The 23,940-nt window shown below is 33.8% G+C and overlaps 1 protein-coding gene, 1 long non-coding RNA gene and 1 pseudogene across 3 annotated transcripts; 1 reads left to right on the top strand and 2 right to left on the bottom strand.

Annotated features, from left to right (window-relative positions):
• Nucleotides 1–2,880: 2,880 nt before the first annotated feature.
• On the bottom strand, nucleotides 2,881–5,056 carry LOC143634716 (uncharacterized). Of its 2 annotated transcripts, none has more exons than XR_013153909.1 (4): nucleotides 4,874–5,056; nucleotides 4,731–4,804; nucleotides 4,515–4,635; nucleotides 2,881–3,161 (listed from the first exon to the last, which is right to left on the bottom strand). It is a non-coding gene; the product is annotated as an uncharacterized LOC143634716 (long non-coding RNA). The 2 variants fall into 2 exon arrangements; XR_013153910.1 differs by lacking the exon at nucleotides 2,881–3,161 and adding an exon at nucleotides 4,310–4,365 and having other exon boundaries at nucleotides 4,464–4,635.
• A 7,799-nt stretch (nucleotides 5,057–12,855) lies between these two features.
• Nucleotides 12,856–15,902, top strand: LOC143634715 (LIM domain-containing protein WLIM1-like; annotated as a pseudogene).
• A 302-nt stretch (nucleotides 15,903–16,204) lies between these two features.
• On the bottom strand, nucleotides 16,205–21,740 carry LOC143634723 (nucleobase-ascorbate transporter 6-like). The gene is made up of 14 exons (XM_077102738.1): nucleotides 21,609–21,740; nucleotides 20,218–20,315; nucleotides 19,956–20,129; nucleotides 19,737–19,837; nucleotides 19,581–19,656; nucleotides 19,142–19,201; nucleotides 18,862–19,046; nucleotides 18,674–18,770; nucleotides 18,447–18,533; nucleotides 18,065–18,123; nucleotides 17,866–17,957; nucleotides 17,388–17,465; nucleotides 17,154–17,314; nucleotides 16,205–16,676 (listed from the first exon to the last, which is right to left on the bottom strand). Exons 1-14 carry the CDS (start codon nucleotides 21,712–21,714, stop codon nucleotides 16,458–16,460), a joined length of 1,593 nt encoding a protein of 530 aa, XP_076958853.1. The 5' UTR covers nucleotides 21,715–21,740; the 3' UTR covers nucleotides 16,205–16,457.
• Nucleotides 21,741–23,940: the final 2,200 nt, after the last annotated feature.

The following is a 23,940-nucleotide window of genomic DNA, read 5'->3' as shown; positions in this document are numbered from 1 at the left end:
TTTTATCATGCCATATAACTTGGGTTACATTATTTATTAAAGTCAAACAAAACCAGGTTAGAACCAAATCCGACCAAACCAGAGTGCACAAAACACCGAACCTTTATCAGGCCATGAACCGAGAAGACAAGAAACGCCGTTAGTATATGTTTGTTTAAGTTCAGTCGTTTACATTCATTAATATGTATCTAAATTATTTAGGCACATTACAACTTAGTCTAGTTTTAACAACTTTTTAGGCCCAACACATTTTAGTTCACATTTTCTTTTCGTTGATTTTAGCTCAACTATGTTCGTTCGTTTATTTTCTTAACAAACGAACACGAACAAGAAAACCCCATTCGTTTAAATGTCAATGTTCGGTTAAAGTTAAACGAATGAACATGATAATGCTCGGTTCGTGTTCGTTTGGCTGCATTACATGCCTAGTTTTTTTCCATAATAGTCCTCAAGATTAACATATGTACCCGGGCATCGTTTTTTTCAATAATAATAACGGCTATCCCTTTCGAGCAAGTAACAATATCTGTTTTAGCATAAACCACCTAATTTCACACAATAATATAATATGTTAATAAAGATAAAACAAAGAAATAATGAGCATATTATTATATAAATTAATTACCATGGTTTGAGCAACGGGACTATCGGTGCACAACTTGTTCCCATTAAGAGCATCTATACGATCAGTTGCGCATTTCACACCAACAATAACTGAACTAACTGATAACATAAAAAGCAATAATCAACTCAAAATAAATCCTCAACAAAATCCAAAAATAACCAAAATTGGTCATCAAATATGCCATTAGGTTCACTCATATGTTCAACAGGCATCGGTTTATAGGTTCGGTTTTAGCTTATAACCAAACAAATTTACATTGCTGTTAGTCAAGATAAAAAGTGTACCTTTCCTTCCGGTGAGAATAATGACTCCTATTGTACTATCATCTCTAGCATAATTGAAAGTGCGAATTAGTTCGTTACTTATATGCGGTCGGAATCGTTCCTCCTCTTCGACCTGTTTATTGTTATCTGCAAAATATAAAGACAAAAGGTCCATAAACTTTGATCTTTAACCCTGATAACTTATTCTAGAATCTAGATACCAATGTTTATGACATTCCATACTTGTTGATGTCATTTTATTCTCTTCTCAGGTACCTCAAGTAAAGAACGCATAATTCATATTTTCTTCACCGATCATTATTCAGTCTTACTTTCTGCATTTAACCGAAACCCGACCCAAGAAAACCCGAACTAACCCAAATCGTAGTAATTTTGGTGGGTTCCTGGTTCTGAACTAAAGTGAACCGGTTCAATGTAAAAATTGATACAACCAGTGGTGGTTATTTTGGTTCAATTTAAAAGAATTCATGCTTATCATAACTAAGCATTCAAAAAGAACCAATCATAAATATGCAACAAATTAGAGGTTTCCAATAGCAAAACAATACTGAATTGTGGCTGTAATTGCTGTCTAAATTACCTCCTCACAACCCTAATTTGTTCCAAATCACCACATATAAAACGAAAGCTCTAAAATTAAAAGCAGAGGTGTTAACCACAGTACCGTAATATGGTGGATGAGCAATTGGGATTTCAACAATTGGGATTTGGTGTCCGTATTGTTTAAACAAGATACGAACTGAGAATTAAAACGAATCGTAACTGAAATCAATTAAAGGAATTGATTAAGATTGCAACCCTAGCATTGATGGCAATTGAATGTTAACATCGTCGGGAGTTAATTATATCGTCGATGAGATGAATGGATAGTCGCCGCCGGTGAAGATCATTAATTTTATCGGCGTCTCCATTAGGGTGGCTAAATGACCATTTTATCCCTCTAATATGTTTTATATGTAACTAGAATGCCGCGCGTTGCTGCGGAACGCATGCCTGTAGCTCATCTGTTCGTTCGGCACATAAAATAGTGCTAAATGGTGTACATTTGTTTCTGCAAGCAAACTGCACAAAGAGTTTTTACATCCTATCAAATGTTATATAAAAATCGTCAATAAAATAACACCATTTAGTCATAAAGCTAATGATGCAAACTTGAATTAATAAAGGCGCTGTTATATGGCTCATTTGGTTAAATGATGCAATCTGCATATCATAAGCAGGTTAAATAACATAATCTGTATAACAAAAAAATGGTTTTATGTTACACCAAGACATTCATTAAAACTGATCATTTAGGCTTCTCTTTGTCGTTACACTCTCAACTCTCGTATTTAATGTAAGTTCTAAGAGGGTATAGTTGGTTCAGGCCCCAATTTAAAGTGTGTTTAGTGATTGGAAATAGATTAGCAGAACGAAGGTTTACTGCCAAGAGCAAAATCAAAGATAAAAATACAGTTGTTTGCTAAAAGATTACCATTGTATTTCTACATGTAATATACACTGCCTTATACTATTTAATAATTTTATAATGTAAGTTTTAAAAAGTATCGCTGGTGGCTAATGACGAAGAACAGCAATGAAGGTGGAAAAACAGTTGGTCGTAGTAAGGGCAACGAGAGTGGTGTTGGCGCTAGTGCAAGTAGTAGAGGCAATGATTTGTGGACAACAATTGTGCGGTGTCGACAACAATCAGCAGGTGACAACATCCACAGTTTCAGTGTAATCGATTACAGTGAAGATGACACTTGTGGTGGCAGAGGTTTTTTACTTTTTTTTTACACAAAACCACCCACTTTGGTCTAAATATGTTATAATTTCTAACCCAAACCAAATGACTTTTATAAAACAAACCCGCTCTGACCCATTACCACACACAATTTATCAGGCATACGTTTATATTATATCTTAAAAAGGAGCTGCAATTGTTATTCAAACTCAAAAATCAGTTCTCTAAGCATCAAGGAAACTTAAAAGCAACTTAACATAGCTGTTACCACATACTAAACAATCTTAAAAGACGAGGACGAAGCACGACGACATTGTCAAACATAAAACAAAGAAAGAAACATTAGTCTTGAAGTGGTTTACCTAAAAACACCTCAAAACACAAAGCATCATATCACTTTCAGTGTTGACTTTGGTTAAGAACAGAAAAAAAATCGAACATCTTAAATTAAGAAACCAATTCTCATCCCAACATAATTATGTTATTCCAAGAGCCTTCAACAAGACTGGATCCATGCCACTGCCACCTGTAAATAAAAACAACAAAAAAAGTAAATCAATAACTATGAACCTATTATAATCAACTTATGAATATAATCTCAGTTTTATCCCCTTAACTTGGTTTTATAACATGTACGCATATATATAACTTATATATTCATACGTTGTGAGCATTAATTACCGAATATTGTTACCATACCGAAACAGTACCAACTTAACACAACCAGTACCAGTATTCATTTTTCCATGTTTTTAGTATTGGTACCGTTCGATTTCGGTATTTTCAATCGTACCAAACCAAGGAAATTGGTACGGTATTTGGTATACATTTTTCAAGGCTGTCTCCGAGCATTTAAATACCTTGACCGAGCTGAAATAAAAAGGCACGTAGAGACCCTAACGAGTAACACAATATATAAGCTATTTTTCTTAAACGACGATTAATGTTACATTTTTTAATGTTTCAATTATGTTTGGGCCCAATAGCTTAAATAAATTATGGACAAAAAAAGTTATATTTGAAATGGTTAAGATCCATACCTATTTTTTTTATAAAAAAGAATAAAAAATTTAACATATATCTAATAAAAATTGGCCCCTAAAAGTTACGTGCCTCGGCCAATCGCCGGCTCGCCTTACCCAAGGGCCAGCGTTGACGATTTTTTTCGGTTCAGTATGGACACTTTCCATGTTGGAATTTAATAAGTTGTTCTTAACAAGGTCAGGATCCCACGTCCACCACATGGGAAATTGGGAATTAACTATCATTACTATTGAATGTATAGTACACCCTAAAAATCATATTTTCCTAACACTTATTGTTGAAGTTTTACAGGTAACATGAAAGAGCAAATTGTTGTCTTCTGCAACTAAATGTTTGCCATGTGATTCAGCACATGCACTTTGACTGACTATTAGGGGATATGACCCGGTACAAATATTAAAGTTTTTCACTTGTAGCCTTATAAAAAAACAAGAAACACTGAATGATCTAATTCTAGAATGAACAGAAAAATATGTTTGTTTTATAAAAAAGTACTAATAACTTATCGTTACAAAATAAATAATGTTATAAAAAAACCTGGCTTGAGAATGCATCATTTGGACCATACAAGTTAAAAAAAATAACCCATCTACATAATAATCACATAAAAATGTTATCTTGAAAAAACTTTATAATAGCGTTATTTTATAGTTACTGATGTTATAAATTAAATCACTTTCTAAAAACTTTTGTTGTGAGCACAGAAAACCTTTTCACATTATATAAATATTATAAATTAATCACTTTCTAAAATTATGACTTACGCAATGCTTTGTCATGTAACAAGTGACTTCAATTTCACAAAAGTATATATAGTTTAACCGTTCAAACTCACCACCAATCACCATGCAGCATCTTCTAAGTTAAGGTGGTCCAATCACCGACAATAAATAGCCTGATCAATGAACGGAGGGATCTGCTTTATCTCGGTTCCAAGTTCTTGTTCAATCCTATGCCTGAGGAAAGAAGATAAAAGCAAGTGAATTTAATAAAAGTGAGTTAAAAATTTAAATCATAAACTCTTGCAAGTATAAAGGAACAGTATACGTACAGATTAAAACGATCTTCATACGTAATCAGATTCACTGCTAAACCAAGGTGTCCAAACCTCCCTGATCGACCAACCTGCATTATGAATTATTTGATATTTCCTTAAGATTTAAATACAGTAACCAAACAATATTCCAACCATACCCTGTGCAGATATGTTTCAGAGTTTTTCGGAAAGTCAAAACTGATAACAACGTTTACTGCTTGAATATCAATACCCCTAGTGAACAAAATTGAAAAAATAATGACAAGAGATTTAAGTTAACAAAATAATTCCAAATGCAATGAAAAAAAAATAAAGTAAAACAAGCAGTACCTGCGCAGACAAGATTCCTGCAAGCACCGTTACGAAAATCATGAAAAACTCTGTTACGGTGATCTTGAAGCATTTTTGCATGAATGTAGAAGCAAGAGTAACCAAGCTCTGTAATTTTTTTGGCCAATAGTTCAACCCGATTTACAGAATTGAAACCAGCAATTTATACTTTTAAAAGTAATTACTAATTTCGTCTGTATGGAGTTTAGTTAAACAAACCAACACGTGTCTTGTTTGTGAAAGTTCTGTTATATCCATTCTATGTTTGTTCGTTTACATCCATTAATGCTCATCAGTGTGCATTCATCTAGTTTTGTTAATTTTATATATCACTTTCTCTGTTAAATTCTGGGCCCAACAGATTAAAATTCATTTTTACTTTTATTTGGTTTTAACTAAGTTTCGTTTAAATTCGTTCATCTAGCTCAGCTATATCCGTACGTATGTTCGTTTACGTTGGCGAGTTGCTCGTTTGTACAATTAACGAACAAACAAAAATAAACATGAACACATTCATTTTCTTAATCAATGAACACAAACAAGAAAATCTTATATGTTTAACTGTTCGTGTCTAATCGCTTGATCCATTTAAGATAAATAAGCGAACATGAACATACCATGTTCATGTTCGTCCTAAATGTATTGCAACAATACAACCTTTAATAAAACATTTAAAACCGGTACCAAGTAGTTACAATGCTTCTAGCTCAATTTCCTGCATATGTGTAAAATAAGAAGTTAGTGGTTTTGTTTACAAGAGTTAGTAGGAAGATTGAGATCAAATAGAGTTTAAGTTAGCTGCACAGAATCTAAACTTTCTTTTATGTTTTATTTTTACAAATAATGGACAAACATGAACAGATAAACGAACGTAAACATACAAAATTTGTTGTTCATTTAGTTAAACAAACCAACACGTGTGAAAATTCGCTTGTGTCCATTCGAGCAAAATCAAAAGTCGGTATCCAAATTTATCTATAAAAAAGATGAAAATATATACCTTTTTATCCTATTCAACACCATCCCATGCACTATGTCCCATGCCAAATGAAAGTGGTGGAAATGGGAACTGTTTTGAAGCAAAAACACCAAAAACTGCATGTATCTCAACCGTAGTATCACTACCCCAAATCCTGTAGCAAAGTCAGCAATATGAACATTATATTTGATGACCATCCACAAAATTTCCATCAGGAACACCATATTAGTTATCAAAATCATTCAACAAACACCAATCAATTGATTCCAAAATGCAAATTTTTATATACTAACCTTGAGTGTGTTCAATACAGAGCCACGGACCATTCCATCTTTGACAAACAGAAGTTGTGTTGCCCTATTCGAATTTTAGGATTAGAACCGTTCGAGTATGATAATAGACGGGATTGAAATCAATTGATTACCTTGAATCGAATGAGAGAATGAGAACCAATTTGGTTTAATCGATGTTGGCTTCAATTAGCAGCTTCAATAACGTGTTTCAATTTAATGGGAGAATGATTGAATTGAATGTGGGTTTCATCTGAACGTGAGTTGAGGTATAATTAAAAGTGGGTTGAGGTATAATTGGGGAATTAGGGTTACATTTTAAATCTTTTATTTGTAATATAGATATAGATATTTGTGTTTTATAATTATGATTTTAGTTTTTGAAATTTTTAACATAGGTGAGCCTGGATCAAATCGAATTTATTCGAATCCGTTTGTATTCGATTCGAATTCGAGTATCAAATACGAATCAAATCAAATTTCAAATATGGCATGTAACACGAATACGAATTCGAATCGAATAATTCAACTTTTATTCGAATAAGAATACTAGCAAAAAATATTATTTGGATTATTTCAAGGATATATTCGAAGAAATTCTGACCGGCAATCGGAATGGTTTGTGGGTTCCGAACGACCTAAAGTGCCTGAACCAAATAAGATAGCAATTACATCCCAAGAAGCAATAAGTACTTGGCTATGGACTTGGGAACCCCTGATTTTCCAATAAAAATCTTAGCCTACTTCCACGCCGGATAGATCGTGTAACCCATTTAGTGTGTTGATGGACCATGATAAAACATTCATATTGCCCTTTGAAAAAAAATAGAACTTTAAACAAATTATTTTCATTCAACCATCTCTTTCTCGACTTGACTACTTGAATCGTATATTTTGAATACCAACTAATCAAATTCTGTTCCTTGTTATTTTTATCTCTTTTTTGAGATTCAGAAATAGTAACCGATTTAATCTATGAAGGTTTCGAAATGAAATAAGTTATTTATCTTATTATTAATCACGGCTTTCACAAATTGCTAATACTAATTTGCTAAACCATTGTTCTTCTAATGATCCAGCACCTCACTTTTTTTATCCATGTGATTTAAAGTAGAACAACTGAACAAGTAGTCACACTATACAGAATAAACCTATAGATTTTGGTTTAACAAGAGATTTCAAAAGAATCTATAGATTTTGGGTATAAGTAATTGAAATACCTGTATTTCTAATGAATCTCTTGTTAATTTCAATTAGATTAAAAATCTATAGCACTTGCTGGTTAAGAGAAACATAGTTTCAATCTATAGATTTAGGCTAAATAATGTGATTTAGGCGAAAGTTGAATTTCAATCTATACCCAACATTGTATTTATAGATTCTTACTAGTTGAAATTGATTGGGGGAAACTTAAACTTAGAAAGCTTTCACCACCAAAAGGCCATGATCTTTTGAAAATTTGTTATTTGATTCGATGAACACCCCTATTCGATGATCAACCCGAGACTTAGTTTTAATTTATCTCCCGCTTAAAAGTGGTTTAACTAGAAATTATATGTTTAACAAGTATTATTTATTGTAATGTGAAAATATGATTTACCGTCGTCAAGTTATGCAAAAACTAAATAATATGGCTAGGATAACTAAGGAATCTTTATTATAGTTTGCACTGAAGTTAAAATCCATATTTATTTACCTTCTTATTTTATTATTTTTTTATTCTTGCATATGGGCTTTCTCTCCTTTCAACAAGTGTTTGGGTTTGTGATGGGTTGCTTCATGTTTGGACTTCTTCAGCCATTTCTCCAGCCCTTCCTTATTATAAGAACGATGGCAAATTAACAATTATGTTTAGCACATCATGGTTCTATTTAACCCAAAGTATATAGCCCACTTGAATTGTAACTCGATTGTTATGCTACGGAATATGACTTCGATTTTCTTTGATCTTTCCCTGTAAATTTTTCTATTTTATCATAAATAATTAAACTATATATATATATATACGTTCAACGAAGATAAGTTGATTTCAAAGGGGACTATGTAAAAAAAATCATAATAATTGAATGGATTGGTAATGCCCATTCTTTAACACCGCTAGCAAATGATTTCCCATTTCCGGCATCACCTTTGAAACCCGAATCTTTGAGAATTACAGTCTTATCATTAACATCAAGGAAATGAGACTCTTGTTGCGAGGAACTAATAGTAGACGAGGATATGCAATATGATCTTGCAAACCTCTTCAAATTAAGTAATTTCATTTGTGGAGATATTGTACTTTGGTTTTTGAAGGAGTGGTAGATTTGGTATATTACCTGGATATTTTTCTTATGTTGGTAATTCCTGATCACAGGAAGCCCACTCACAAGTTGGTGAGACTAGAGGTGTAAAAAACCGGTTAACCGGAAACCAAACTGAACCGGTGGTTTCTCAAACCGGTTTCTCCCAAACCGAATCAAACCGCCAGTTCATATAGCAATTTGGATATTTTTCAATAAAAACCGGTTTAAAACAGGTTTAAAATCGACCCGAACCAGTCTGGATCAGTTTGGCTACTTCTATACTTAAACCGGTTTCTAACCCAAAGCGGTTTGACCCAAATCAGTTAGGAATATGCAAAAATCGGTTTGTAAGTAAAACTTGTTTTGTACACCTCTAGGCTCTAGGTGAGACGAGGATTCGGGCCCATATAGCAAACTCTTAGTGGTTGTTTTACTATTTAAAAATTAAATAAATAAAAAATATTACAAATGGATCAAACCCTTTGCTTCACTAAACCAAATTGCAAACAATTTCATGCTACATGTCAATAAAATTAGTTATAACTATAATATTGATGTCTGCTAATGACTTTAATAATTAAGTACCTAAAAAATCAAAATACGCAGTTTGTTCAGTTTATTTTGTGAACCCGCCGGTTTAAATTTTATTAAAAACAAAGTTTGTAAAAAATTTATACTAATATAACATAAATATTACTCATTGTTGATTGAAATTAAATATATATTGTTTATTTTTAATAAAAAAATTATTTTCATATTTCTAATTACTTTTAATAAAGAAAACAATTTAAAATCATATTTATTAATAAGAAATAGTGAATTTTCGGCTGCTAATGAGAGTGAAAAGGTTGGTATAGTTAGGTTGAGTAGGTTGAAGAGAGAGAAATTAGTTTTATGATAAAGATTGGGGTGTGTTGGTAAGTGAATGAGGATAGTCTTAAGAGGTGTTTATTAAATTTAATGGGTTCCTTGGTGATCAATTGAGTATTACTGTAACGAGTTTTTGAATATGTTTATAGTTGCAATAATAAAGCATTTATCGACCATGTGCTTGAACTGGTATTAAAGCTTGGTGTAATCGCAGTCCAAACTCAATGTACCTGGGATTAAAACCAAGATCTAGCTGTCACATGGAAATGTGTCTCTGTCGTGGAGAGATCTGGGGACAACCTATCAAAGACGCAAAGGAAGGAGATCTAGGGATTGCCGACCTATTGCTTTAAGAAGTTGCGTGCAATCTTGTTTTTGTAATTTTAGGAACTATGGAACCAAATCCGAATCATACTTGCTACCAAGTTAAGACCAAAAAACCAATATTCAATTTTCTCAATTAAACGATTCAAGTTTATTTTTGAAGTTGGAAATCAGATCTGATCTCTTATCCGAATGGCTAGATCAAGAAACAAAGATGATCAATGGTTGATGGACAAGAAAAATCGAGTTACCATATATTCACAAGTCGGGGAATATGGAATGACCTAAGTTGGCAAGTTAATCAAGTTTGTTTAGTTTCCTGATTGCAATAGAATCATTATTATAATGTCCCGGTTACTAAGTTAGGGTCAGATTTATAACAAAAGACCAATGTTTGATTTTCTCGGTTAAGCAATCCAAATTTTGATTTCAAGTTGGAAATCAAATTTGATCAATAACCTTAGTTGCTCCCAACGAATTGATCAACTTAAGATGTTCCCAAGATAATGTTTTGGGTGCTTGGAACGGACATGACTTTGATCATTGATGGGTTTTGAACCAGCTGAAACGCTTTATAGTCGCTGATCTCCTTCTTGATCACCACTTCTCCGAAAATCAATCCCTCCTTATCAATCATGGATTTGATCAACATACACTAAGAGCTAACCGCTCTAATACCAATAAAGAATATGGAAACTTAAATATCTATTACAGGCTTGTTCGATTTAAACTCATACCTATCGAATCATTTACAGACTCCCTCCACCATGTTTTCAAGCTTTAAGTTTATCTAATTTTGAAATCAAAATTTTAAAAAATCATGAGGCTTATTGATATGTGGGTGAAAGAACGTATTTTAAGTGTTTAATATCGTGTGTTTTAATTGTTTATATCTATCGAACACGAGTATTGTGAGTGGTTTTATGTTTACAGGTACTCGGAGCTTAAATGAACTAATTTGGAGCACTTAGGATGGCAAGGAATTGAGTTATGTGCAAAAAGGAACCAATCGGGGGAGTTCGGAAGTGATTCGTGCGCATCTAAAGTAAAAACAAGCATATCCGAGGCTAGAAAATGAGTTACGGAACCCATAATATATGAATTTTGGGTTTCTTGACGAGACGAGTGTGAAATGGAATAAAAAGAACCATAGGACAGAGGGCTCATAACGTAAGTACGGGTCCCAAGCCGTAGCTTACGGCCTGGTCTGACAGAAACTCATTTTTTGAAGGTTTTCTTTCATATTTTAGCCCGGTTAAACCCTAATTTGATTTATCCTTCATACCCTAACATACTTGGGCGATTTTTGAGCCGTCATACACCATCCTAACACCTACCAATCACCATAATTATCCATCATCTCAACTAAGAATCAAGATCTTCAAGATGCATATGCTAGGCTAAGGCCTATGTGACCATCTCCGAGCGTAGAGTTGTGTTTGTAGTTGGAGTTTATTGATTTAGACCTTCACTTTGGATTTGGATTTGGTTAATTATTCGGTTAGTTGAATCTTTATGCTTGTTTATTTGGTTGAACAGTTTTTCGTAATTGAATGCTTTGAGTTTTATTCAGTTAATTGATTTGTGGTCATCAACTTTTAAGATTAGGTTCTTAGAGTCATTGACTCGTTTATCTTTAACCATTATGCCGAGTGCATTTATCAAACCTTAAAACTAGTTATCAATTAGATTATTATCATCCAAACCAATTGTTCAGATTAAGTTTTGACAATCAATAAGGTCATATATTTAGTCTTTTGATTATGTATTTAAACAAAGGGATTCACGAATAGGTTTAATTAACTTATCCAATGTGCGTCGCAGCCTAAACCTGGAGTTGGTTATTTTTCTCATAAGTGTTTACAATAAGTTACTTGTTTTCAAAGTATTTCACAATCAAACCATTTTCAAAAGCTTGCTTGACATCGTTTGTCCATATTAGGTTAGTTAATTAATAAGTCTTGAGTTTGAATATCACTTTCTACTGATTTCATGTGGATTTGACACATTACTTGCCCTTATTAGTAAAGTCATTATATAAATGTTTTTGATTAACATTTTCAACATCGATCACTTATAAAGATTGACAATGACGAGACAATATGTACCTTATTAGAAGTTTACTAAAAATGTTTTATCAACCCAATGATTGAGGGATGATATATCATTTTAAGAGGGGAAAAAACGTGTAGAGTAGGTATATATACGTGAATAGACATAACAAATCGATAACATGCATTTGAGAACATAAATGTTTTTTAACGTTTTATTCAATGAGCATAACAAGAATACATATAACTATTTAAACCTAACAACCACCATTTTGTCCCCTTTATTTATTGATCACAACATTATCATTTATTACTAGGGGGTACACCGGGCCCAAAATCGAAACCCGGGTTCAATTTTAAGAAACCAATCGCTTCGGTTTTTTATGTTTTTGATTTTACAGCTGGGTTCGATTTGATTATAGTACTTTTCAGTTTTATACTTGGGCTTAAAATGGTTACGGGAAAAAATGGTCAAAAACAATGAATTTGGATCGGTAACTTTTGACCAATGGGATACTTAAACCATTTAGTAGTTAATTTGAGTCCAAAACTTTTTATCCAAATAATGAGTTTAAGGCATAAATCCAATAAACAACATTATAAAAAAAATGTCCGGTGTAGTTAACTGTTATACAATTCGCTTCACTTTGATGTTGGTGCAATTCAGTCGGTTTGGTTCTGTTTAATTATGAAACGAGAGATAACCAAAACCATACCACCTTAATGTTATAGCTAACACATGAACATCCGAATCTAAATTGCTTTTATACAACGCGGTGCTTTTGGTCGGAAACATGACACAACTCCCTCCTAAAAGACACAAATTTCAACTAATAACCCCCCCCCCCCCCCCAAACTCCACATAATTACAAAAACAATCCCACGATTAACAATCTTGTTGTAAAACCCCAGCTCTCTTATTATACTCCACCAACTCCAACACACAAATACAAAGTCTTGAACGATCAAGAAATCTGATTATTATTTGGGTTTCTTGATTTGATCATAATTCATAAAAATGGCTTCATATGGTGGGACAACACAGAAGTGTAAGGCTTGTGAGAAGACTGTTTACTTGGTGGATGAACTCACTGTGGATAATAAGGTTTATCACCGGGCTTGTTTCAGATGCCACCATTGCAAAGGCACCCTTAAGGTTATTATCCAACTTTCATTTTATTTCATATATCTATATGTGTTGTTTAATTATGCTATGCTGCTAGTTGAATCAAATTCTGGCTTCTTGATTAAGTTTGTATTTTGTTGATACTTGAGGAGTTTTTTTTGGCTTTAGAGAATGTTTTTTTTGCTAGTTTTGTGTGATTGTTTTTGGGTTTTTGAATTTATAATCTCTCTTTTTGTAATATGTGATCTTGTGTGATTATTGATTTTAAGAAATAAAGTGTTAAAACTTTTGCTTTTATAAGATTTCTTAACATTTTGAGGGTTTTTCTTTGGTTTTCATGACATGTATATATATATATATATTAAATTTATGATTCGGCGTATATTTTAAATTTTGAATTTGATCTCCTAGATTAGCAGGGTATAAGTGGGCCGTGAGTTTACTGTTGATCGTTAGCAGGGTATAAGTGGGTCGTGATCACAAAAACATATTGATTTCAGATAACTAGAATTGAGTTTATTGATCATGTGATTGTAGTTTTATATTGAAAAATTTGAAGGTTTCTTTGTTTGATAATAACCGCAATAAACGGATAAACCAAAAACAAACTATTTTATGTTGATTTTTTTAATAAATTTGTTTATTGCAGTTGAGTAATTATAGCTCTTTTGAAGGAGTGTTATTGCCAACCTCACTTTGATCAACTCTTCAAAATGACTGGTAGTTTGGACAAGAGTTTTGAAGGTTAGTCATTTTCGGGTTGGACCCGCACGCATATTGTTCTAAATGGGTCAATTTCACATCAACCTAGCGGGCTCACAAACTGGCCCATATAACTTTTTACTTATTCTTTTATTATGTGTTTTATGTTTTAACTTAACTGTAAATTTCAAAGATAAAAAAAAGATATAAACATTAAGTTTAATAGTTTAAATGTAAATAAATTACATGCATTAGTATTATTACTATAAAATATGTAATTTTAGAGTACTATTACTATAAAATTTTACAAAATTTCGAGTTAAATAGGTTGTCTATCAACCCGTGAAAACTCGTGTTGTGTGAGTGTCCAGGTTCATGTGTGACACGATTTTCGGGTTAACCCATGAACTCGACCAATTTAACACCCTTATTAAAATTAAAAACATTAAATAAGTAAACTTTTATATAACTAAAGTATTTGGCTATTTGCATCATACATTCTTGAGTAAACTATGCTTTTAGTCCATGTGGTATGGTTTGTAAGAAATACATTTTAGTCCAAAAGTATTTTTTTTAGCTTTTTCAGTCCGTTACTTATTTTCATTCTCGTTTCAGTTAACTACAGGTTTTTTTATTTGTTAAACTAAAAACAAACTTAAAAATATACCGCTGCGATTTTAAAGAGAAAACACATTTGTTTCTTTGGTGCTAATTATCTATTTGTCATGTAGGTGTAGGGGTGCAAACGAGCCGAGCCGAGCCCGAGCTCGACCAGGCTCGAGCTCGGCTCGTTTAACTCACACAGAGCTCGAGCTCGAGCTCGGCTCGTTTCGAGCTCTATTTCCAAAGCTCGAGCTCGGCTCGTGAGTAGATTTTCAAGCTCGAGCTCGGCTCGGGCTCGGCTCGTTTACCATTTATTTGTTATTTTTTAAATAATATAATTATTTTTATATATTATTTTCTATTATAATTTTCGGTATAAAATATATATATATATATATATATATATATATATTATTTAGTTATTTTTATTTATTTTTTATAAAAATATATATTAACAATATATATATATTAATTAATAATTATTAAATATATAATTTAAAAACTTTATATAAATGGCAGGCTCGTTAAGGCTCGCGAGCCGGCTCGAGCTCGATAGGTAAAGCTCGGGCTCGGGCTCGTTTATTAAACGAGCTTACTTTTAGGCTTGAGCTCGGGCTCGGGCTCGATTAAGCTCGGCTCGTTCGAGCTTTTTAACGAGCCGATCCCGAGTAGCTCGCGAGCAGCTCGGCTCGTTTGCAGCCCTATGTAGGTGCCCCGAAAACTGCTAGATCATATTATCAGGTAGGGGTTGATTAAATTCATAAAAAACTAAATATTAGTTTCTGATTTTTGTAGAATCTATGATGGTAACAATGTATTTACAACTTACCATATATGGAATATTCAGGGTCAGTCTAACAACAAAGTATCAAGCATGTTTGGTGGGACACAGGACAAGTGTGTTACTTGCAAGAAAACCGTCTACCCCCTTGAAAAGGTAAACCACATAAACGAGAAATAAGATTACGTTTGGCATTGTGTTTGAAAGCGTGTACACAGTATGTAAATAACCAGATAGATGGACAGATGGTGTTTGGATGCAGTTTTATTGTTTGAAGTTAGTGTTTGGCAAATACTGATAATCACTAAATGATCAGATAATTAATAATGCCAAACAATCAGGCACCAAAAAATTGGGGTTATTCAAGAACTCTTGGCCAGTGGCTCTTATGAAATCGGTTTGTTAGTAACTGAGCAGAACTGAGCTGGCTTGGTAAGTAAATGAGCCTAGCCCAAGCCAAGGTAAGCTCGGCTAGTTGGCTTGCTCGTTAGGCTCATTTAGCTGGCTCGTTGGCTCATTTAAATGAAACCCAATTTTTAATGTGTATAAATTATGATTTTTGTAGTTTATTAATTATGCATTATGTGTACATAAACACACGAAACTTTGATGATCTTGATGGTCGGTTTTCAGGTGGGTGTTGATGGGAACGCATACCACAAGGCCTGTTTCAAATGCTGCTATGGCGGGTGTCACATAAGTTCATCAAACTATGTGACTCATGAACACCGGTTATACTGTAAGCACCATCACGCGCAGCTCTTCATGGCTAAGGGGGATTTCAGCCAATTTCACAAGCACCGTCAACCTGAAAACGGGGTGACTGAGAGCACAACAGAAGCTTAATATTTTGTTATGTTGTTCAAAGAAAATTACCACAAGATTTCAACTTTTTGACTCTCGATGCTGAGTGAATAACTTCTTGTTTCGGAATAAATATTCGAACATCTTTGTGACAACCCATAAGCCCGCTAAAGATTCGTGTGTATCTGCTTTCAAAACACTAACCCTCGTTGAGGCTGACTATACAAATTCACATGTTTGCGTCGCCAACGCTTTAGTATGTAATATATTCATAAGCAATTCACGCTTGCAAGATGTTTAATAAAACGCCTCAACGAAAAAAATAATCAGAAAACAAGTGCACATTCAGGAATCAGGATTTCTATTACAAAAGTGGTAGACAATATTCTTTAATAAGTTGAATGCAACAAAACCAATCCTTTCCGCTTCAACCCATCTTCATTCTTACCATTGCATTTACACCAAAAATACCAACTATGGCCAAATGTCTAATAAATCACTCATGAAATATGATCAAACTCAAACTACTTTAGCACAAGATTAGATACATAATTATAACTAAAACCAACACCACTTGTTTGTTGCAACTTCAGCATCTCAAACGGCGGGGAAATATTTGTTGAGATTAAACGGTAACGAGTAAAACTCTTCACTTCGTGTGTCGGTGTGGAATGAACGGAACTTATCCCACCAATGTTTGCCTCTATCTTTTCTGACCGAGCTATCGCGTCTATGAAGTGTGTTATCCAGAAAATATGCCACAATCCCAGCCACAAAAGCTTCAGATGAAAATGGAACATTCACCATATCGTTGAACTGCAAAATAGCATCAACTAATTAAGAGTGTGCGCAAAACCAAGATAACCGAACCCGTGACCAAACTTTAGTAACCGAAAACACAGCGCTGTAATGATTGGTACCAAACCAAAAAGAAAATGAAAAAACCAACTTTTTAGTAATTTATAAGAAATTAAATTGTGTAGCGCAAAAGTTTTAGATCCAAATCTGTAATAATCAATCATTCATCAAAAAAAAAAAAAACGTAGGCTCAATTTCATTATTTCGAGCCATTTTCTTCTGGCCCTAAATTTTCAAGCCCAAACGGTAAAACCGAAAAAAGCGAAGTCAAAAAAGTTTTAAAAACTAAAAAGCCAAACTTTCGGTTTTTTGGTTCGGTTTGTGCCCAAAACTGACCCAAACTGATATGGTCACTTTCTACCCATACTAAAACCGACCCATTTTTTTACCCGAACTGTTTTGACCCATTATCCGACCCACTCATCTTGCACGTACCCATCTTCCAGACGAGTGGACGGGGCCACGTCCATTGATAGCTTCATACTCATTAAAATATTGGGGAATAGACAGGCCCAAAAAGAATGAAAAGCCCAATATAAACTTTGTCCTGAAGCTGTTGAGGTTGCAGAATTGAAGTAAACTCAAACCAGAAGATCCTACAAAAACATGAGAAGACATTAATGCCCTTCAATTCTACCAAACGGGTGAAATTTGAATTTACTAACTTACCAACGAAAGCGAAGAAAAGACAGTACAAAGCAGCAACAATTGGCGCAGGGATTGAAGCAAAAACCGCCCCAAATTTACCTGCATAAAAAATTGTAGTTATAATTTTCAATTTTGACCCGTTTGTTAAACGGGTTGCTTCAGCGGTTAAGTTATGGTTGTCTCTCAAACAGGTCAAAGGGGGTAGGGTAAAGTCAAAACTAAAAGCTAAGAGGGAAAAGAAATAAGATTGTTATGGAAAAAAAAGTGTTTCTGGTCAACCCACCCCGTTTGTTAAAAAACGGGGCGATTCAGGACTCAATTTATGGTTATATCTCAATAGGGTCAAAGGAGTAAAGTCAACTAATAGCTAAGGAGAGAAACGAAATGAGATCGTTATGGACTAAAAAGTGTTTCTGGTCAACCCAACCTGTTTGACCGAGAACCAATACCGATAATTATTAAGAGTAATTAAAAAGAAAATACATAAAAACAAACGTACCAAGAACCGAGAAGAAAATCATCCACCCTGCAGAGATTTGTACGACTCTTCGACTACCGACACGTGTCACGGCTAAAAGACCAGCATTCTCACTGCCAACATATATATAAGTGACTCAATATTAAAAAAGCTTTATTTTAAAAAATAATTAAAAAAAGCTGTAATTTTAAGCCAAAAAATGTAAAAATTTGTTACTCACATAGATACCGAACATCCATTCACAGTTCCAAACATGCCGGACAACAAAATGCCAATTCCCTAATAAAAGAATATATATTAAACAAAATGCCAATTCCCTAATAAAAGAATATATATTATATTTAATAAATGCAACAATTTAATTTTGGGATGTCTTAATTAAACTGGCAAAATTTCAAGCCAAGTTTCACCTATTAGACCATTGTAATACACTAAATCACTAATACATAATAATAACAATATTAACTTTGGTCCACAAGAGATTTTACTACAGTCAACACTATTATTAATTTATATGTAATGATCTAGCAAGTAAAGAGTAAAACGGTAATTAACCACATTTTCCTACATTTAAATATAAGTGTTAAAACAATGGTAATTACCTGCCAGCCAACACCACGGCTTAGAACCGATGGAGGCAAGGGGGTGGCACTTGCATATCTCGAGACCGCCATGAAGCCACCGGTTGACTGACATTATAAATTAAAACATGCAAAAACATTTTTAGAATAAACTTATAACCCAACAACAAATTAAACGACGTTCTTGATGGTTAACAAGATTAATATTGACTGATCTAGTCAACAGTTGACCATTACTAAAAACGAACCTCCACAAGAGCAACAAAAGACGTCATCATCATTGCAAACGCTTCACCCGCATCAAATGAAGGCGCGCCCCATTGAAACGGATACGGAACTCTTATCCTGCAAAAGAAAAGAATTAAATTTGTTAGTATAATCATTTAGATGTAAAAAAAATATTAATCAACCAATAATTAAAGGTTGATCTACTAACCATGGTGCACCCTCAACTAATCCAGCACGATCAGTACGACAACTTGTTTGTGTTTTCGGGGGCTTATGATCGTAGGCTCCACCAACAGTAAGCAAATGAGCATAAATCCAAACGATTGCAATCGACATTAAAACAGAAAATTTCTCAAAAATCGGTTTGCCTGAATGTATCATATGAGATACATACTGCACATGGTCAAAGAAACCAAAATCTTGAAATTAATATGTTTAATAATTCATATAACATTTGATATTTTTTATTTATCACAAATTTATATTACCTGAGACAAGATAACTACAATGATGAGCTGAGGCAGCCCAATTTCAACACATCTTGCAACCTAAAATAATAAGTTACATCGCATTAGTCATGAGAATGTATGATTTTTTATAATATAGTTTTTTTGAAAACAGAAAGAACAAAATTAATCATTTCATTTATCAATTTTAAAAAATTCTAAAATACAAGAAAATTGTTAAAATGCAATGTTAATTCATCTATTTTAACATTATAAAAAAAATACATAAACACAATTCGTTTATTCATAGAATCTACATGTGTAAGTTAAATGTATTATGTAAGAAGTAAAAACTGACATGTAAGAAGTAAAAAATTCATAAAAAAATATCTATAGAAAAAACAAAACGCATTAGATTTTTTCCGTTTTGTTCTTGCAACAACTTAGTCTTTTGTGTGTGTGTGTGTAACATTATGCTTACCCCAGGGAATCCAAATTCATAGAGCCCAAAACCAGCAAGAGCGACCAAAGGAGTAGCCGAAAGGGGGCTCAAGAATCTATAATAACATAAGAAAAGGAAAGGTAAGTTTTATCCGAACACGACTCGTTTAACGCATTTATCTAAAAGTTGACCAACCTTGAAACATTTCTCCATAAACCACTAAACCCTAGTACGATTTGAAGCGTTGATGCAACAATCATAGCTCCTTGGATTGCCCTCATCGTCTTCTTAAATTTCTAATAAAAACAAACAAAAAAATCAACACAAAAATTTAATACATGATTTTACATTATTCATTTTCTTTTTCACAAACTACTCATATAAAATAAAGATTAAATGTCTAAATTGACCAACCATAATAGGATCCGGATCATCCCATTTATTATTCAAGATTATTGAAATTGTGGCTGCAACAAAGGTATATGAACCACCAATCACTGCAGGTAACCTAGTACCAAACAAAGATTGTAACAAAGTGTTCCAACCCGCCACGAAAAGTAGAGTTTGGATAACTTCTGCTTTCTCCACCTTTATAAAAAATCATTAAAACATAATTATAATCACATTTCAAGAATTCATAAAAGATTAAACATATGTTTCAATTTTAATGTCTTACATTTCCTCCGCCCATTTGAGGTACAAGTGCAGCCGGAATAATAACCACTGTCCCGAGCATTACCAAGTAATGTTGAAAACCAAGTAAAATAGCCTCGGCTGCAACATATATAAACTTTTAAATAAAAATAAGTAATGAAATTAAGACCACATTTTTGAAATAATAATCGTTCGTTTACATTTAACCGAACAAAAGATCAAACGTGAACAATAAAACAAACATGGTTTTGTTGTTAATGCTCATTAAGAAGATGAACATGTTTGTGTTCGTTCTTTAACAGTATTAATGAATGGTTCACGAACATAAACAAACGAGCATAACTGAGCATAGATGAAAGAACAAAACTGAGGTAAAACCACTTTAAAGTAATGTGAAAAATAATGTGTTTGGCCTAAATATTTATTAAAGCTAGACTAACTTGTAATCAAAAAATTTAAATGAATATTAACGAACAACGACCATGCATAAACGAATTTAAATGAAGGAAAATTCACAAACATAAATGAGCGAACAAGACAGGTGTTCATGTTCGTTCATTTAACTAAATGAACAAAACTTGTGTTCATATTTGTTCGTTCACTAAATAAACAAACATCCTTCAAAACGGTTCATAAACTGCTAACTGAACGTTTGGTTCGTTTACAGACCTACAAGAATTAACAAACTCTTATTTAGACCAGGTTAAAAGAAAGTGAGCTAGAAGTGGCCCCAACTTAAAACAAGCATAACTTTCGCTACGTTTCAAGTCACGGGACCAATAAATAATTTGGAGAAACACATTTTATATACTTCTTAAGTTTTATTTCTCAAACATCATTATATGATTGGGAAAGCAACTCTTCTTTTAGGGCTTCTTCTTAAATGCAACAAAAAGATGGGAATATTCAAGATACAATATTTTTACAATAGATCCATAATATCAAAACAAATCAACTAGGATCTTGGACCTTTACAAAAGTAGTTACTTTTGAAGTAAAGGGTTTGTTTTAGTTACATGAAAAATTCAAAAGGTAAAAAGTAATGTTTGATGTTGTCAAAAACACTTTGCATAAAAGTTCATATCCAAAATCAAGATTCAACTAAAACAATTAAATACCAACTAGATTAATTCAAACTGTCACAACCCAAAATGATATACCACCACAACCTTAATTCCTTCCCCAAAATATGACTAACAAAACAAAAGTACATGTGAAACAAGAATCATGAAACCATTGTACAAGAAATCAGAATAAACTGGTACCATGTATATTAAACATTATCTTACAGACAACCCAATTGAGAACCAACAACATTCCATATAAAGAATATCCAAATTACTTGTGTCACAAGAAACAAATAAAGAATAACAAGAACAGCATCTACCAGAATAATAATAAAGCAAGACTTACGCCAAGGGGGTGGACTAGTAATGCAGTAAGTAACACCAAGCAGCTGATCTTTTGGTGGGTGTGGTGCCGGCTCGCCAGACTTTCCTCCACCACCACCTCCGGCCATCTCTCTCTTCTCCGGCGAACTTATTAAAAACCCTGCAAGGTAAAGAAAACCCAGATAAAAAATGCTTTAATATCAACTGATGTTTGAGAATTAAGAGTTGAAATTGGGAGAAATTGAGTACTTGAGAAAGTGAAGAAGAAATGAGAAATGAGAGAAGTAGCAAGAGTAATGGACACCCACTGTGATTTGTTGAAATTGGAGTAACGACAAAGAGTGTGTAATAATGGGTTTACTGTAATTTGGTTGTTTCTTCTGACTCAAATGCAACACTTGTTTTATTTCTCTACAAAATGATATCCAAAATATAAAAGGATAACTTTGTTTATATTTTGGTGACTGTAAATGTTTGTTATTGTGGTATTAGTATATTATCGTTACACATGAGGGTATGAAACCGAAATAATTGAACCTTTGTGGTGTGGTTTTGTAGGTTTGTAAAATGATTTATTGGTTCGGTATCCATTTTGCGTCTATTGTAAACCGAACTAATTGAAATCGAATCAAATTGAAAAAACCGATTTTAAGTGATAATAAAAGGTTTAAACTGAAAAGTTATGCTCATATGTGTAATAATTTTTGCAAACACACAAACCCTTTAATTCTACTATTAAATATACACATCAACCTTATAGGAATGAAAGTAATTTTACACATGTTGATACCACTAGAGCAAAGTCCCTTTGTTAATTAATCATTATTTAACGAAAAGAAAAAAAATGGGCCCTCTATTCATTAATTGGGTCATTTTTGGTTCAAAATTTCAGGCTCATGGTAAAATCGAAACCGAAGGCAAACCAAACTCATCATGAAAAATGAAAATGAACAAAATTAAAGAAAAGAAAAACAAATTTTAGGTTATTGTTCGGTTTGAACTGACTACTGATTTGAAGTTAGATCGCCTCTTAAAAGATGAAACCCAAAAGTTAAACATCTGTTTCCATATACATACGGTCGTTGAAAAGGTGAAACCCAAAAGTTAAAGCTTGTTATTTGGCTACACGGTTGTTTAGCTGTCTTTATAAGTTTGCTTAACTGGAGACTGGAGTTACCAAAACTAAACATTCATCGAAGATGTTAAACAACTAAGACCACCCCTTATGGGGCGCCTTTGATGGCTTTAATGGGCGCGAACACTACCAAGGGGCGCCCTTGGTGGTGGGGCACGGACGATGGACACCTTTGTGTGTGAATGTGGGTCCCCCTCTCAACAGCTTTCTCCGTCTCTCACACACACACACATACATTATATGAAGAGGTTACCCCAGATTTGGCCCAACAAAGCCCAAAGTTGCCATTAAAGCAGACCAGTTCAAGAGAAGAAACCTAGCCCAACAAGGCCCATTGTGCATTTAGACAAAGACCCAGTCAACAATGTAGCAGACTGGGAGACTGAAGGGGGGCCAGGTCTGAAGCATCACGTACACTGAAGATACCCAGAGATGTCCAGCGGATAATAGCAAGCTCCCATGCAAAGTCAAAGAAGAGGAGAGACCGTTGGATAATAGGGTGGAACTTAGTATTGTCTGTCCAGGGAAAAGATTCCTCCTGGACCCTATAAATATGGACATTCTCTTTGTAAACAAGGGGACATGACAAGCAATAAGAAAGATACATTATTTCTCAGTCATCTCACTCTAAAACCCACCAAGAACACTGCACACATCAACTATTGTATGATACCAATCAATTTATACTAATACCAAGAATCACACTCAAATCACCATTCTTCTCTAGAACAACGCGCGAACCCTCACTTAATCACTCACGATTCACATAGGGTTCCAACATTGGCGCCATCCGTGGGACTTGCTTGATTGATAGTCTCACCAAAACCTTGAAAGAAATAATGGATGATCAAGGCTTGAAGGAAATCCATCACTGTTTCCTTCAGGCTCAGGTGATGACCACCACCAAATACACCACTGCCGTCGTTTTCTCTCGCCGGAAAAAGATCATCGGTGTTTTCCGTCCACTTTTTCGGTGAACAAGCACCAACCTAGTTCAAGTTGTCTTCGGCGTTTTTCCGTTGCCGGTACCTTTTTTCGTTGTCGACGTCTTTCCGTTGCCGGAATCTTTTTCAAGTTTTGGGAATATTCCGTGAAGTCAGGAATCTTGAAATATTCTCCGGCGTGTCTTAAAAAGTCATATATGATGATCTCCTTCAACCAGCAAGACACATACCCATCTTCTTTTGTTGGTTTCAACTATGCCTTCACCGCCGGACGT

Source organism: Bidens hawaiensis, unplaced genomic scaffold (assembly GCF_021521415.1).
Source record: "Bidens hawaiensis isolate Kalapana, Puna unplaced genomic scaffold, B.hawaiensis_p1.1 tig00007223_1, whole genome shotgun sequence".
Classification (NCBI taxonomy): domain Eukaryota; kingdom Viridiplantae; phylum Streptophyta; class Magnoliopsida; order Asterales; family Asteraceae; genus Bidens; species Bidens hawaiensis.
Note: the sequence above shows the minus strand (reverse complement) of the source record. Positions and strands in the feature narration are given on the sequence as shown.

Excerpts from the sequence above, each read along its gene's own strand:
- LOC143634723 (XM_077102738.1), bottom strand. The coding sequence starts at position 21,714 with ATGGCCGGAGGTGGTGGTGGAGGAAAGTCTGGCGAGCCGGCACCACAC. Across the intron at positions 19,047-19,141 it reads TTGTAGTTATCTTGTCTCAG|TATGTATCTCATATGATACA; the intron begins GTAATATAAATT and ends GACCATGTGCAG. Across the intron at positions 17,958-18,064 it reads AATGGATGTTCGGTATCTAT|TGAGAATGCTGGTCTTTTAG; the intron begins GTGAGTAACAAA and ends ATATGTTGGCAG.